The following is a 14,377-nucleotide window of genomic DNA, read 5'->3' as shown; positions in this document are numbered from 1 at the left end:
ACCAAAAAAAAACAAAAAACAGGTTCCTCTCAGAGTGTTTAGAGAGAGTATGGTTTTGAACCATTCAGGAATTGGAACCATCCCGATTGTATGAGCCTGTATTAGCTTTTCCCATACATGTATAGCTCGGCAGTTCTCGGTTTCCATGTCAGTTTTATATATTGTTTTGAGCGGTGGTTTTGATGTCAATCTTTGTATGTTGTTTGAGGGCGCCAGGTTCAAGACCTGCCCTGGGTTGGTATATCTTTTATTTATTTATTTTCCCTATAGAGGTTTGCTTGGTTTAGTGTATATATAAATAAACCATGGTAAGGCACAATAATAATGATTGCCATGATTTCATCTGGGATTTAGGGCAAAACTCAACCTCATCTAAGCAAAAAACTCTGCAGGCACCGTCATAATTAATGTATGTCTTATATCTACACCATCTATTCATTTTCTCACGCCATTTTTGGGCTCATCATTTTGGGGCATGAGCCCAAAATGATATAAATCCAAAAAACAAGTGGACTACACCATATAAAAAATTTAAATTTAAATTTAAAAAAAAGAAAGGGCTCAACAGCGGGTGTCATTGTTCACACCGCTTCTTTTGGTGTGGTCCACTTTAGCTTTAGATCTACCACATTTTAAAGCTCCTGTACTAAAGAGATCCGCCAAGATGAATGGACAACGTGAATAAAACCCATACATTATGGTGGGCCCACAAAATTTTGTCACATAGGTAATGACGACATCCAAATCAAGTGATTCTTTGAGATATCTTACCTGTCAAATCTTACTGAGGAAATACCATAGTAAATAATTATTACTTATTTACCGTAAGTCAATTAAAACAGGACCCTAATCATTCCTAATCATTTAAGGGTGGCCTTATCCCACCTTCCCTTGATATATAAACAAAACAAACACACTCCAAATCAGAAGATCCTAGCAATAGAATATATCGCCATTTCACTTTTTCAGCTTGAATCTGAACCGTTGTTTCACTTTCTTTCTAAGATTAGGATTGCACTTAACTTTTAAAACAGATAATCCACTGGACTTTAAGTGTTAGAAATCTTTCAATGCAACTAGTTGCATTTGGACTAGTTGGAATCCGCAACATTTATCGGGACCGTCCATGAGGTCGACTCAACTCCTATTCCGCTACTTAGAAAAAATCATGACTATAAATGGCTCTAAACACTAGTGACTAGACCTATCATCATTTCTCTATTCCGGTAAATAGACGGTTTGGATTATCTGATCAGTATGATTTTCTCAAGGTAGCAGATAAAGACTGGACCCGACCTAATGGACGGTTCAGATAGATGATACGGATGGCAACAAGTCCAAAACAATCAGATGCATGTGAAGGTTTCCTACACTTGGTTGACTAATCATTTGTCTAAGTTGCAACATCACTAGCTTTGATCAGATCATCCACAAGATATTGAATCTAAACCCTTCGTCCCGCAGCCCTAAAAGTCTCATCAATAGGATAATCCTAACCCTTCAACTGGAGGATTTTGTTTGATGAAAAATTGGACGGCCAATGTAGCTTGAGTCCACCTTTCGTTTCTGTTTTCTTTCCTCAAAAGTCCAATTTACCATTGCTATTACATTTTTTTTGTCCAAGTAGGGCCTACCAAATGATTGATGCGTTCTCATCCACTTTCTGGCCTGGCCTGGCCTGCTTTGGGCTGGGCCTGAGCTGTAATGTTCTGCCCAGGCCTAAATCATAACCGTTCATTTCGGCCCAGCACAGCCCATTTATGATTCCAAGGGCATTTTAACAATATGTCATATGGATAGTGGGGCACGCCTGGTAAACGGCCTAGATCTCGATGACTCAAAACAAAAGCAGATGGTCGGCCCATCCGCCCTACTTACCTGCCTTGTTCTAGAAAGTTCCTATGTATGAGAAGACGGAGAATTGACCTTGTAACAGTTAGTTGCATGACGGCGTTACTTTAGAGACCATGTTTAGTAAATTACAGAACGGAGACCGATCTAGTTATCACAGCCGTTACGACGTGGGACTTTTGTAAGAACCTTGGAATTAAGGTTCCCGGCGATTCAAGTGAAGTTGTTTCATCGAACGAGAAGATGGCGATTGTTTCAAGAAGTCCTACTTTTCCGTTTGTCCTGCCTCAGAAGCCGTATCTCCCTACTTCTAGTGGACGCCGATTGCCTACTTACACTACGAGCTATTGGTCGGTGGTCGGTGGACCCATCGTGATTTATGTGTTTTATCCACACCGTCCATTTTTGTTATGTCATTTTAATATATGAGCCGAAAAACGAGGTTGCTAGAAATCTGGAGTAGACCACACCGCATGAAATAGTGGTGAAATCTCGAGTAGACTACACCGCATGAAATAGTGGTGATTGAACACCCACCGTTAAAAACTTTCTGGGGCCACCAAAGGTTTGGATCAAGCTGATATTTCCTAAGTCTTTGAAACCTAATCAAAAGGTTGGATGGAAAACAAACCTTACGGTGAGCCCTAGGAAGTTTTCAATGGTTAGCGTTTAATTAATATTGTTTTCCTGTAGCGTGGTCCACCTGAGATCTGAATCTGTCTTATTTTTGCGCTGGTAACCTAGAATAAGGATCCAAAATGAATGGACGGCATGGATAAAACACATACATCGTTGCAGGGTAACAGAGAACCGTCCGGTAGCCACCGACAGAACACGACCTTCAAGTTTGCCTCGCCAAAGATAGTGACGCGAGAAGAAAAGATAGCAAGAAAATAAGGTTTCTCCCATCATCTTAATCTCCGTGGACCGTCCATGCAGTAGACTTGGATATGGCATAAGCGTTAAAGAATCTTTGGCCGCTTCGAAACGGGAGCGGATCAAGTGCAGCCCCAGCCTCACCCAATACGGTGCAGCCCTGACCATGGATCCCAGCTTGATGTATGTATTGTATATCCAGGCCGTCCATCAGTTTATAGGGAATGAACCCAAAAAGGGCCTCACCCAACACGGTCGCTGGGGCCCTGACCATTGATCCCAGCTTGATGTATGTATTGTATATCTGGCCGTCCATCAGTTTCTAGGGAATGAACCAAAAAAAAAGCCGAATCAAATTTCTAGTGGACCACACTACATGCAATAGTAGTGATTTATAGTTAAAAACTCCTTATGAGCCACAAAAGTTTTGAATCAAGTTGATATTTGTTTTTTCTTTTCATTCATGTCTGTGTTGCATTATCAACAACTTGGATTGAAAATAAACATTATGGTGGGCCTTGAGAAGATTTTAATTCTGGTTGTTCATTCACCACTTTTTGCTTTGGAGTCGTTTGCTTGAAATTTGAATTTACTTTACATTTTTTTGTTTGTGCTCTGAAATGAACTGACAAAACATATGAACAATGCGAATATACAGTGCATGCATCAAAGTGGGGCCCACAGTCAAAGTGGCACCCATCGAGAGAAGCCGGGCCAACCTAAACCACCCTAAAATATTAGTTAACTTGTTCATGACATATTTGCTTGTCCAACATGAAATAAGTGCACATGATTTTTCATTTCCCTTGTCCAACACACCAAAAACAGTAACATTTTCATAAATGCCAAATACCAACTCATCAAACATGATACGACTCCTATTTTCATGCATTCCCCGTTGATAAAACATGCCATAAAATAATCTACGTGACATTTTTAAGACCTGTGCATGTCATAAATTTCATTCCATACATCACATATTTGCTTCTCATAATATGTTTTTAGCTGTGTGAGACCCACCATGATGTCTATATGTCATCTAGACCATCCATCAGACTCGCTTCTCCTCACCCTGCCAACAAGTGCCATCCAGTAGATTCATCAGACAAGGCCTAAATTTCGGGCCAGTACATAACTCAGGTGATCACCACACGTGAAATTAGAGGTTTTGGTAGTGATTTTAAATTGCCACCTGTTGTGTGGCCCCCTGAGTTTTGGATCAGTCTGAGTTTTGGGTGGTAGAGTGAACATGATAAGGTGAACCTGATGCACGGATTGGATTCCACATACTGTCATGATAGGTCAAACGTGTGGGCATGGTTTTAAATATGGTCCCATGAAATCTCCTATCGTCTTAGTGGTATCGGTTTCTGTCCACAACAAAACAAGTCTCCCCATCGATAAATGATTGAAATGAGACCGAGTCAAACGGAGTGGGGGTGGGTCCTACCCGTTTGGATCCCCAGGCAAGTGGCACGTGGAAACCAGTACATAAATCCATACGGAACTCGCATACGTATGAGCGTCCAGGAACTCGCACACGTATGAGCGAATTTGATCATTCATGTTCCATCTATTTTGTCAGCTCATTCTGGGAAGTAAAACAAAAAAATTAATATAGATCTAAGGCTCAAGTAAACCACACCACAAGAAACGGTGGATATAATGACACCAACCATTAAAACCTTCATAGGGCCTATTGTAATATTTATTTGCCATCCAACCAGTTGATAATGTCACACAAATCTCTATGAAAGGAAAACAAAAATATTAGCTTGATCCAAAATTTTTGTTGCCCCCATGAAGTTTTTAATGGTGGGCATTTAATCACCATCGTTTCCAATAGTGTGGTCCACTTCAGCTCTGGATCTGCTTCGTTTTTTGGTTCATACATGCCAGATGAACACCATATATATTTTGTACAATGATTGCATGTCTAGAAATAACATGTTATTTTAGTCATTCAATTCTCATTTTTGGAATAGATAAATAAAAAAAATTCTTTTCTTTTTCTTTCTTTTTTTTTGGTTTTTTTTTTTTTAACACACACACCCACGCCCGCCGTGGGATTTCACCACCTATGGGTATCAAACCCATGACCCACATGGACCAAATGCAATTCCATCCCATCTAATCCTAACCCTTCCCTTCCTAATCAAATACCGGATGGAATTTGCACCTGACCAAATGCAATTCCATCCCACCTAATCTTAGCTAATACCAAGCGCCAAGTGCGGATGGACGGCGTGGATATGAAATACATACATATCATCACCTGATCCGCGTCCTAAAACCGTCCATACCCACCAAATGAACAGGTCCGAAAATACGAATCCCATGTTTCCACATACAGTAAAACGTATATCCCGACTCTGATGTGTTTTTATAGGCATGCATTGTCATTATCCAAGAGTCAGCCAAGTCAGCTTTCTCTCTCTCTCTTTGAGAATTTCGCAAGGTTGTCCAAGATCGAGATCTTGCTTTCTAATAAATCCACCCCTCTCCTTTGTCTCAACCCCCTCATAGAAGATAAACTCTCGTGTGCAATCCTATCTTTCTCTTCTAACCTTTTGTACCGCCCTTGTCTTCCCCCTTCTTTGGCCGACTCTCTTTTATCTTTTCCCACGTCTCTCTCTCTCTCTCTCTCTCTCTCTCTCTCTCTCTCTCATACTGGGGAAATACTAAGTACTGAGAAGCCTAACGTCCCCTTGAGATAGATCGATGAAGTCTACGTTCAGAGCTTGTTTTAATCTCGAACTTGACTTTGCATACACCGGACTTGAGCTTCTCTATTGCCTATATATACACCCACCATGCTTCCATTTCAAATCCCCTCCACATTACTACTACATTTCCCACAACCCCAACAATCTACCTTTTCTCATCACTTCCCACAACCCCGACAATGTGCCTCTGCTCATCACTACCCACAACCCCAACAATGTGCCTCTGCTCATCACTGCCGTCCAATAGCATCCCCAACGGTGGCGATAAGGTCCCCATTCTGATCAAAGAGAACGGTCCTGATGACTCTCCTGCAGCACCCTTGTTATGTAGCGAAAGCAACAATTGCCTTAATAAGTGTTTGTCGGCTAAAGTAGAGAAGATTTCAATATCATCAAAGGAAGATAGACAGGAATCGCCACAGGAATCGCCATTGTATCTTGAGGTAACACCATGGCCCACTATATGTAGGGTTGGATTTGTATGAGCAATGTTAAGACACTTATATGTTATTCTAATTACTTGGGTTTGGATGAGTTGCACTGCAAATGACTACAATGCATCATGTGGGGCCCATTGCCATCTTCATGAGCTATGGTGCTGTGGTGACTTATACCATACACGTGGCATGTAACCCAAAATCCAAACCTGCCCAATAGTGGAATCTATTAAGATTGTCTTATCCAATCAAAATGATTAGACAATCTGGACCTCTGATTCATGGACGTTTGTTGCTGAATTTGGACTGTTCGATGATTGTTTTTCTGTAAATTTTGGACTACAATATCTGTTTTGGGTCCCACTATCTGGGTGGTTGGATTTCACGTACAACGTACAGCGGAGCTGTACAAGCAACTTGCATGGGGGCCAGTAATGCGTAATTGAGTACTGATCACCTAAAACTGCTGGTACGCTGCAACCCTTTTTTATTTTAACCTACATCTGTTTGTAGGTGATCAGTTCTCTCATTAATTATTCATTTTCTTTCAAGCGGCAGCTCATTTTCTCTTGCATCTGGGCTATCCTCTCTATTGGTCTTAAGCTCAAAAGCATAGTGGCAGGATTATCCTAGACATTGATTTTGGATGAGTTCTTGCTCATGAAATGTGGAAGCCTGGATGGTGTGTTTCTTAACTGTCCACATTTTAGGTCCTATTTAATGGCTAGGATCATCCGACAGGATAGCATTTTGGAAAATGGCCCAGTGGGCCACATGTATGGCCCACCCAATAGACGATTCACATAGTTCTCTAGACTTCAAACATTAACCTTGAATGTCTATTTTCTTTTACTCAGATTGTTGAAGAGCTCAAGGCCCTCTCAAGAATCTCAGCACCAGCAACCATAGCAGGACTCCTGTTCTACGTTCGAAACCTCGTGTCCATGCTCTTCTTGGGCCGTCTTGGCGAGGTCGAGCTCGCCGCTGGCTCTCTCGCTGTCGGCTTTGCCAACATCACAGGCTACTCTATCATCTTCGGCCTGGCGATGGGCATGGAACCCATCTGTGGCCAAGCTTATGGTGCTAGAAAATGGACCCTCCTGAGCCTAACACTCCATCGAACGGTCGTGATCCTTCTCTTCACCTGTCTCCCAATCTCACTTCTCTGGCTAAACGTCGATCAAATCCTCCTCTATCTTGGCCAGGACCCCACCATCACTAAAGTGGCCCACACATACCTTCTCTACTGTCTCCCTGACTTGATTGCTCAAGCGTTCGTCCACCCGCTTCGTATTTATCTACGGACCCAAAACATCACCCGCCCGATCGCCATCTCTTCCATCTTAGTCTCTCTAATCCACATACCCATTAACTACTTTCTGGTAATAACACTTGGATTAGGCATCAAAGGTGTTGCCATGGGTGTTGCTCTTTCCAACTTTAACCTAGTACTATTCTTGATTTGTTCCATTTTCTTAAGTGAGGCCCACCAGAAAACATGGACAAGATTGTCCCTCGAGTGCATGAGAGAATGGAGATCTTACCTCTCACTAGCTGTCCCAAGCTGCATTTCCATATGTTTGGAGTGGTGGTGGTATGAGTTCATGATCATTGTATGTGGGTTGTTTGGGAATCCAAAAGACACAGTCGCCGCGATCGGGATCTTGATCCAGGCCACGTCGTTGATCTACGTCTTCCCTTCTTCACTGAGCTATGGAGTATCTACAAGGGTGGCCCACGAGCTAGGTGCCAGGCGGCCACATGGCGCGAGGAGGGCAGCTGCAGTGGGGACCATCTGTGGGGCCTTCATGGGAGTGCTAGCTATGGGATTTGCTGTGTGGGCCAGAGGGTGGTGGGGCCACATGTTTACAAGTGGGCCAGGAGTGTTGAAGCTAACGGTTGCAGCACTACCTATTGTGGGGTTGTGTGAGTTAGGAAACTGCCCACAGACTACCATGTGTGGAGTGCTGAGGGGGAGTGCGCGTGCTGACCTAGGTGCGCACGTTAACCTGGGTGGATTCTATGGTGTGGGGCTGCCTTTGGCACTTGGGCTAGGTTTTGGGGTGGGGCTGGGGTTCGTGGGGCTGTGGCTTGGGTTGTTAGGGGCTCAGATATCGTGCGCCGTGGTGCTGGGAGTGGTGCTCTTTAGGACGGATTGGGGTGCGCAGGTTAAGAGAGCTGAGGAGATCACGGGTGTTGGGATGGTGGTGGAAGAATATGATGAGGGTGATGATGTGAAGAAGGTGTGTGTGATGGACGGTGGAGATGAAGAAAAGGGAGCTGTTGACACTTAGACTGAATGGTGGAAATTGTTTTGGAGAATTTTTGAAAGTAGGCAGAAAATAACAATGGATGCATGCATTGATGATGATTTAGGAGAAAAGAACGACTGATTGTAGGATGGTTGTAACGGTATAACTGATTTTAGAAGCATTAATGAAGAGCTCTTTGCATTAGTGGCGATTACGCGAATAACTGTTGCCCTCCGACCAAAATGAATGGTCAAGATCGTAGTTGGCCAGGTGGGCTACATGGATCAGTGTCATAGCTAGTTCGGTAGGTGGGCCTCACCAAGGATAAGTAATGGACTGTCCTTATTTGTCTGTAGGGATGATGTCAACCATTCGAAGAATGGAATTGAATGTAGACCATTGATGATTGTAAGCACTATCTAATGTTGAAATTCCAATTGAATAAGCAGCAGAGAAACAAAGAGCTTGTAAGTAGCTGTGTCTGGATCATCTAAAGCCATATTTTTCATTTCTGCCCAAGACTTAATATCATAAATGGGCCGTGGGCCGGGTCTGACAGGCACTAAATGAAGCCCAAGACCAGTTTGGTTATTAAACATGTTACATTTAGGGTCCTTGGGCCTAGCATTCGAGCCCAAGTCCAACTGAGGTGAGCTGGGCTGATAGCCAGGCCCATTGATAGCCCTCCAAGAATCTGAGGTCTTTCTAAAAGGGATGTCATTTGATACTCTGGCAGCACTGTCGGATTGATAATCAAGCACTGAGAAATTAACTTACTTTCCGAAAATCAGATTGTTTGAGCAATTCAAACCTCTGATTCATGATTCATGGATACTTGTTTGTTGAAATAAGACCATTTGATCTTTTACATTTTTTAAACCGTACAATAAATGTCCACCAATCCAATATTCAGATAATTAAATGAGTGTAATTTTTTCTTGGTAACGTAGCTACATATAAAATGGAAACTGTTGATACCGTAATCTAGAGGTGGGCACTGGACAACTCGATCCGGCTAACTCGACTCATCCGACCCGTTCAAATCTAACTCAACCCGAACTGAATGGGTGGGTCGGTCCGAACTGAGTAGGCTTCGCCCAATCCGAACTCAAACCGAGTCGAGTTTGAGTTACCCAGTAACTCGACCGAACTCGACCCGAAACTCGATCCAAAACCTGACTCGACCCGACTCTCTAACCTTACCCGCTGCATCCTACCCCGACTCGATCCCAAATTCTCTTTCCCTCCCTCATCCTCCTCCTCTTCCAAGCCCGGCAACCACCCACCACCACCACCACCACCCTCCTCCTCTCTCTCCTCTCCACTCCCTCCCTCCCTCATCCTCCTCCTCTTCCAAGCCTGGCAACCACCCACCACCATCAACCTCCTCCTCCTCCTCCTCCTCCTCCTCTCTCTCCTCTCCACTCCCTCCCTCCCTCATCTCTCAATCCAACTCGGTGCCAACCCGACCCAACTCGGTACTTCTAACCAAATCAAACTTAGTCCGAATCAATCCAAGCCATACCGAACTCGGATCGAGTCAGGATGTTGGCCTTGGTGTCAAGTCGGATCAAGTTCGGGTCAGGCCTATTTCAAAATCGGATCGAGTCGAGTTAGCCTTAACTCCATCCGACTCGACTCGATGCCCAGCTCTACCGTGATCTGGACATCTTCACTAGACCGCTGCGTACCTACAACAGCAAACAACAGTGGAGACCCTAGCTATAGCAGGGGACCTTCCGATGCCAAAGTTAGAATGGGTAAGGTGGGTCTAGTAGAACTTAGGGTTTATTTATGCATACCTTTCACTATAGGTGGAGTCCTTATTTATAGTTGTTTGGTGCTAGTTATGTAAATTGTAACATTCCTACTCGATAAGTGTGTATTATAGAAGGGATCTCCTTCCGGGTAGGTAACCCTTATTGTCACGCCCCGAAATCCAGGTACAGAGTGTGCACCCTCAGACCCGAGTTTCAGTTTGTAACTCGCACACAAAGTGTACTAATTTAATTCCTTAATTAGTTTAATCAGAGATGATAATCATATTCAATCTAAGTTCCACCATAATTTTAATCACACATGCATAACACTTAGCACCAATCAACCAAGCATATATAAATCTTGACAACCCTTAAAATAAAATAAACCTTAAAAATCATCCATTTATTATATCATCGTACTATAATTATGTTTATTCCATACTAACATTGTGTTAATGAAATAAATCTAAATAATTTTTTAAAATCTCAAAATCAATACCGATTTGCATTTTACGTTAATCAAACTATGCTAGCAAGTAATCAGAAATGGTCTAATGCCGCCACTTCATCTGCAGATAAGTATGGTCATGTTTCACATGATTCGTGTTCAGGTATGGTGCATCCATGTGGTTCTTACACCATATCATCTGTTAATAGCTCCTCTATACGGTTTTTTCATCAATAAAAATATAAGCTGGTTAGGCTTAGTGAAATAACCCATCATGGTTCATAATCATAACAATTAAAATAACATAAAAATGGATGTACAATGATATGGATGCAAATGATGTATGAATGCATCAGATGGGGTGATCGTCCATCTGCTAGGGTTGGAGGTCGTCAACCCGCATCCACCCGTTAGGTAGGCTTCCACCTTTCGGTAGGCGGGCATAGCCCACATCTGGTAACGCTCTACCAGAATCGACATTTATTACAGGGAGGGCCCCTATGATCGACCATGCATTATGCAATGTAATGAATGATGGATGATATGTAAATGCATATTTTTATATTTGGAATAATTGTCTTGATCAGGATATTCACATATAAATTTAGCGTACAATTATCGTATCAAAATACTCAAATCAGTATATTAATCAATCAAACAATCACAAACGATTTATTTTAATTTTAATGAATTATGGGACAAATTGGGTTACTCACCTGATACTGGTAATATAGACTCTGCAGGGTAATTAGGTTGGTTTGAATTCCAAGGTGCTATCAATTATATCAACGATATTATTATTCATATATTTTTATTACATGGTGGGGTCCACCTTTAATTAACATCCTAGGTAGCCAGATCTAAAATAATCAAATAATTAAAAAATTTATTTTATATTTCTATCTTTTATTTCCTTTTTAAGATTATAAAATTGATTGGAAATTATATGATCGGGGTGACCCATCGGATGATTAGATTATTTAGATTCTTGAGGTCTGGTTATATTTTGCCTTTATACATTGGATGAATGGTATGGATCTAACCACATATACACCAATGGCTCATCTCAACCTTGTACGCCAAGTGATACTAACACTTGCGCAAAAATCTAAGATTCTTTATTAAACATTTATAGATTTGACTAATGTGGCCTATCTGATGGTCAGCTTGATCTGAAAAGTAGGGCCCTTGTATATATTGGCCTTAGCGATCATATGATCCGTACAGATCTATATTAATACAATCAGATTCCATCCATTCAATTTATTCCTAAAATATTACTAACTAGATCTGAAATCATAAAAACATCACTTTATTAAAATTGACTTTACACACCTATACGATGATCGTCTAGATGATTCACACCATCTATTGTATAGATCAAAAAGAAATTAACAACATAATAAAAAATTAAAAAGATTTAATGATTAGAACTTACTTGATAGAGCCTTCTTAAAATCTCATCTCCCTTATTCAACTTCCTTTTTTTTTTCTATTAAGCAAAAATCTCTCCGTATCCCTTTTTTTAAATAAACTTCTTTACAAGATAGGATGAGCACATCCTCCCTTATCTTGAATTTGAATTTTTTATAACATTTGATAAAAATAAAATAAAATAAAATAAAATTTATTATTACTGCTTTAAAAATCGATCCCTAAACCTCTCTCTCAACTAAGAATGTCTCTATCAATTTAACTATTGACTTATTTTTATTTTTTATTTAAAAATAAAATCTTTAAATATTTATTTTAAATTTTTTAATGCACCAAAATTTAAGGTTGTTACACTTATTCTCTCAAGATCTTTGGCAAGAATCCCGAGGAGATCTTATCTTAATAATAGCATCTCCGAGTGGTCGGCCTTCGACGAGTTCAAGATCAATGTCCGACCTCGACCTTCCAATCGAATTGGTCGAGGTCCATGGTCAGTTTCTGATGAGCGAGTTCAACCTCATAGACTAATCGATCGAGGTCATACGGACCGAGTAGAATCATTGATTGTGATCGATCGAGGCCTGCCTTCGAAGCCAGGTCGGTACTTAAAAGTCATCCGCTAGCTATAATGGCGAGACAGTTGAGATCCAAGTCATCATAGGTGGTCGGAACTCGAGTCATTGGTGAAGGTAGAGCTCAGTAGCTAAGAACGAGCTTTCCTCCGCACTTCGTGTTCTTTCTCGTGGGGGGGAGTGGGCTGACTTCCTTATGTCAGTCATTTGGATGGTGAGGGCCAAGCCTCTTCTATTCTCCACATTCCCTCTCATGTTGGTTGTTTTACTTGGTCCATTTTTACCCATAACAGGAACCATAATCTCATAAATTGGACAATTTAATTTAAATTAGTTATTTATCACATATGCAACTTCTAAGCGCCTGTGTTTCATCCACACCATCTAACAGAGTATCAAGGATCTAACACCCTTAGTTAAGAGATGCAACTGAACCACTGAATCATGACCCTTTAATACCCTATGCATTATTTATCACCTTTAATCCATGGCTCTGTAAAATATGGGTGGGTTTTCGATTCCAGCAAGTGGGCCATGGTTAACCAACGTTGGGGCTTATTTTTGTTGAATGGGCATGTTAGTTTTTTTTTTTTTTTTAATGTTTTCATAGCTGTCTATTTCCTAGGCTATGAATTGAAAGGTTGAGATTACTCTATTCAGGTAATTTTTGGGCATTATCCAATAACCATGGCATATAATAGATCGATGGTCTATATTACAAAATAAATATTCACTCGTAAGGACAGAAAACCCGCATGTAACGTGCAATTCGTCTATTGTTTTGGTCACTTTCACAGGCCCATGAGATCATGACCAATATAAACTAGTAATTTATCCATTAGATGGACAATTTATCCATTGGATGGACAAAATTGTTTATAACTTACTGCCTGAAAAACTGTTTGCAGTTTAGCGCCTGAAAGTTGTATCTTTCCAAAAACCTTCCAAAAAATGAAAATGGTGAAGAAAAAGAAGATGGAGAGGAGATTGTTGAAATTGTGATTCGAATTGACTCAAAGATGAGTTTATATATAATCACAAGAGATGTTTTAGACTATTTTCATGAAAAGACATCTTCTTTCACGGTATCTTTTCAATAATGGTGGTGTCTTTTCAACAATGGCATCCCTCCCTTTCAAATTTAAATGATGCTCCCTTTTACCAAGAGACACCACCATTCACGAATGTGAATGGTCACTAACAATCACCAAAAACCACAACCCTTTTTCCAATTTCTTTATATAAATTAAAAATTCTTTTTCTTCTTATTTTGAAAAAATCTAACAGTCGAAACCATTCAATCAGCAACATTTGAGGACAGCCATAGATGGTTAGACCATTCATTTTTTTATCCTCCTAAAAATGTTTCTGATGTAACGGCTAGTATCATCGGATAAGTATGAATTTTTGGGATATGGCTCATCCAAGGTAGGCCTAATTGACCATCAATTAGGTCTCTGCATGTTTGTTGCATGCATGAAAAGGGAGAGAAAGTGGTAGAAATCTACATTACTCCACTGCACATTGGTGTACAGGTGAGGACTACCACCGTAGTTGGCCCATAGTGTTCGGCCCAGCCCACCTCTGGATGGATTTGTGTGAGTTTAAAATTTAAGCTCGCTATTAGTGTAAGTTTGGATTCAAGTATAGGCCATTAAATCGCCCTATTTTTATTATAAGGCATGCACATCTGATAAGTGCACATAATTCTTTGTTATTGATACATGTTAAAATCATAAAAAATTCCTACAACTCCACGAGTTGCCAGCAACCGAAGGTTGCAGGAAGATTTCTACAACCACAAGTTCAATAGAGTCAACGTGATTTATGTTTTATATCCACTCTCTTCATCCATTTTGCTAGATCATTTTAGGACATAAGTCCAAATATTAAGCATGTTTAAAACTCAAATAGACCACACCATAGGAAATAATGAGGCTCATAGAAATGTTTGTATGTTACTCAACTTATTCATAAGGTGACTCCAGCCTCAATGAAGAGAACACAATTATCAACTTGAT

At 40.8% G+C, this 14,377-nt stretch overlaps 1 protein-coding gene across 1 annotated transcript; it reads left to right on the top strand.

Annotated features, from left to right (window-relative positions):
* Positions 1-5,632: 5,632 nt before the first annotated feature.
* Positions 5,633-8,220, top strand: LOC131246955 (protein DETOXIFICATION 49-like). The gene is made up of 2 exons (XM_058247412.1): positions 5,633-5,896; positions 6,748-8,220. Exons 1-2 carry the CDS (start codon positions 5,633-5,635, stop codon positions 8,182-8,184), a joined length of 1,701 nt encoding a protein of 566 aa, XP_058103395.1. The 3' UTR covers positions 8,185-8,220.
* The last annotated feature ends 6,157 nt before the right edge of the window (positions 8,221-14,377 follow it).

Source organism: Magnolia sinica, chromosome 5 (assembly GCF_029962835.1).
Source record: "Magnolia sinica isolate HGM2019 chromosome 5, MsV1, whole genome shotgun sequence".
NCBI lineage: Eukaryota > Viridiplantae > Streptophyta > Magnoliopsida > Magnoliales > Magnoliaceae > Magnolia > Magnolia sinica.
Note: the sequence above shows the minus strand (reverse complement) of the source record. Positions and strands in the feature narration are given on the sequence as shown.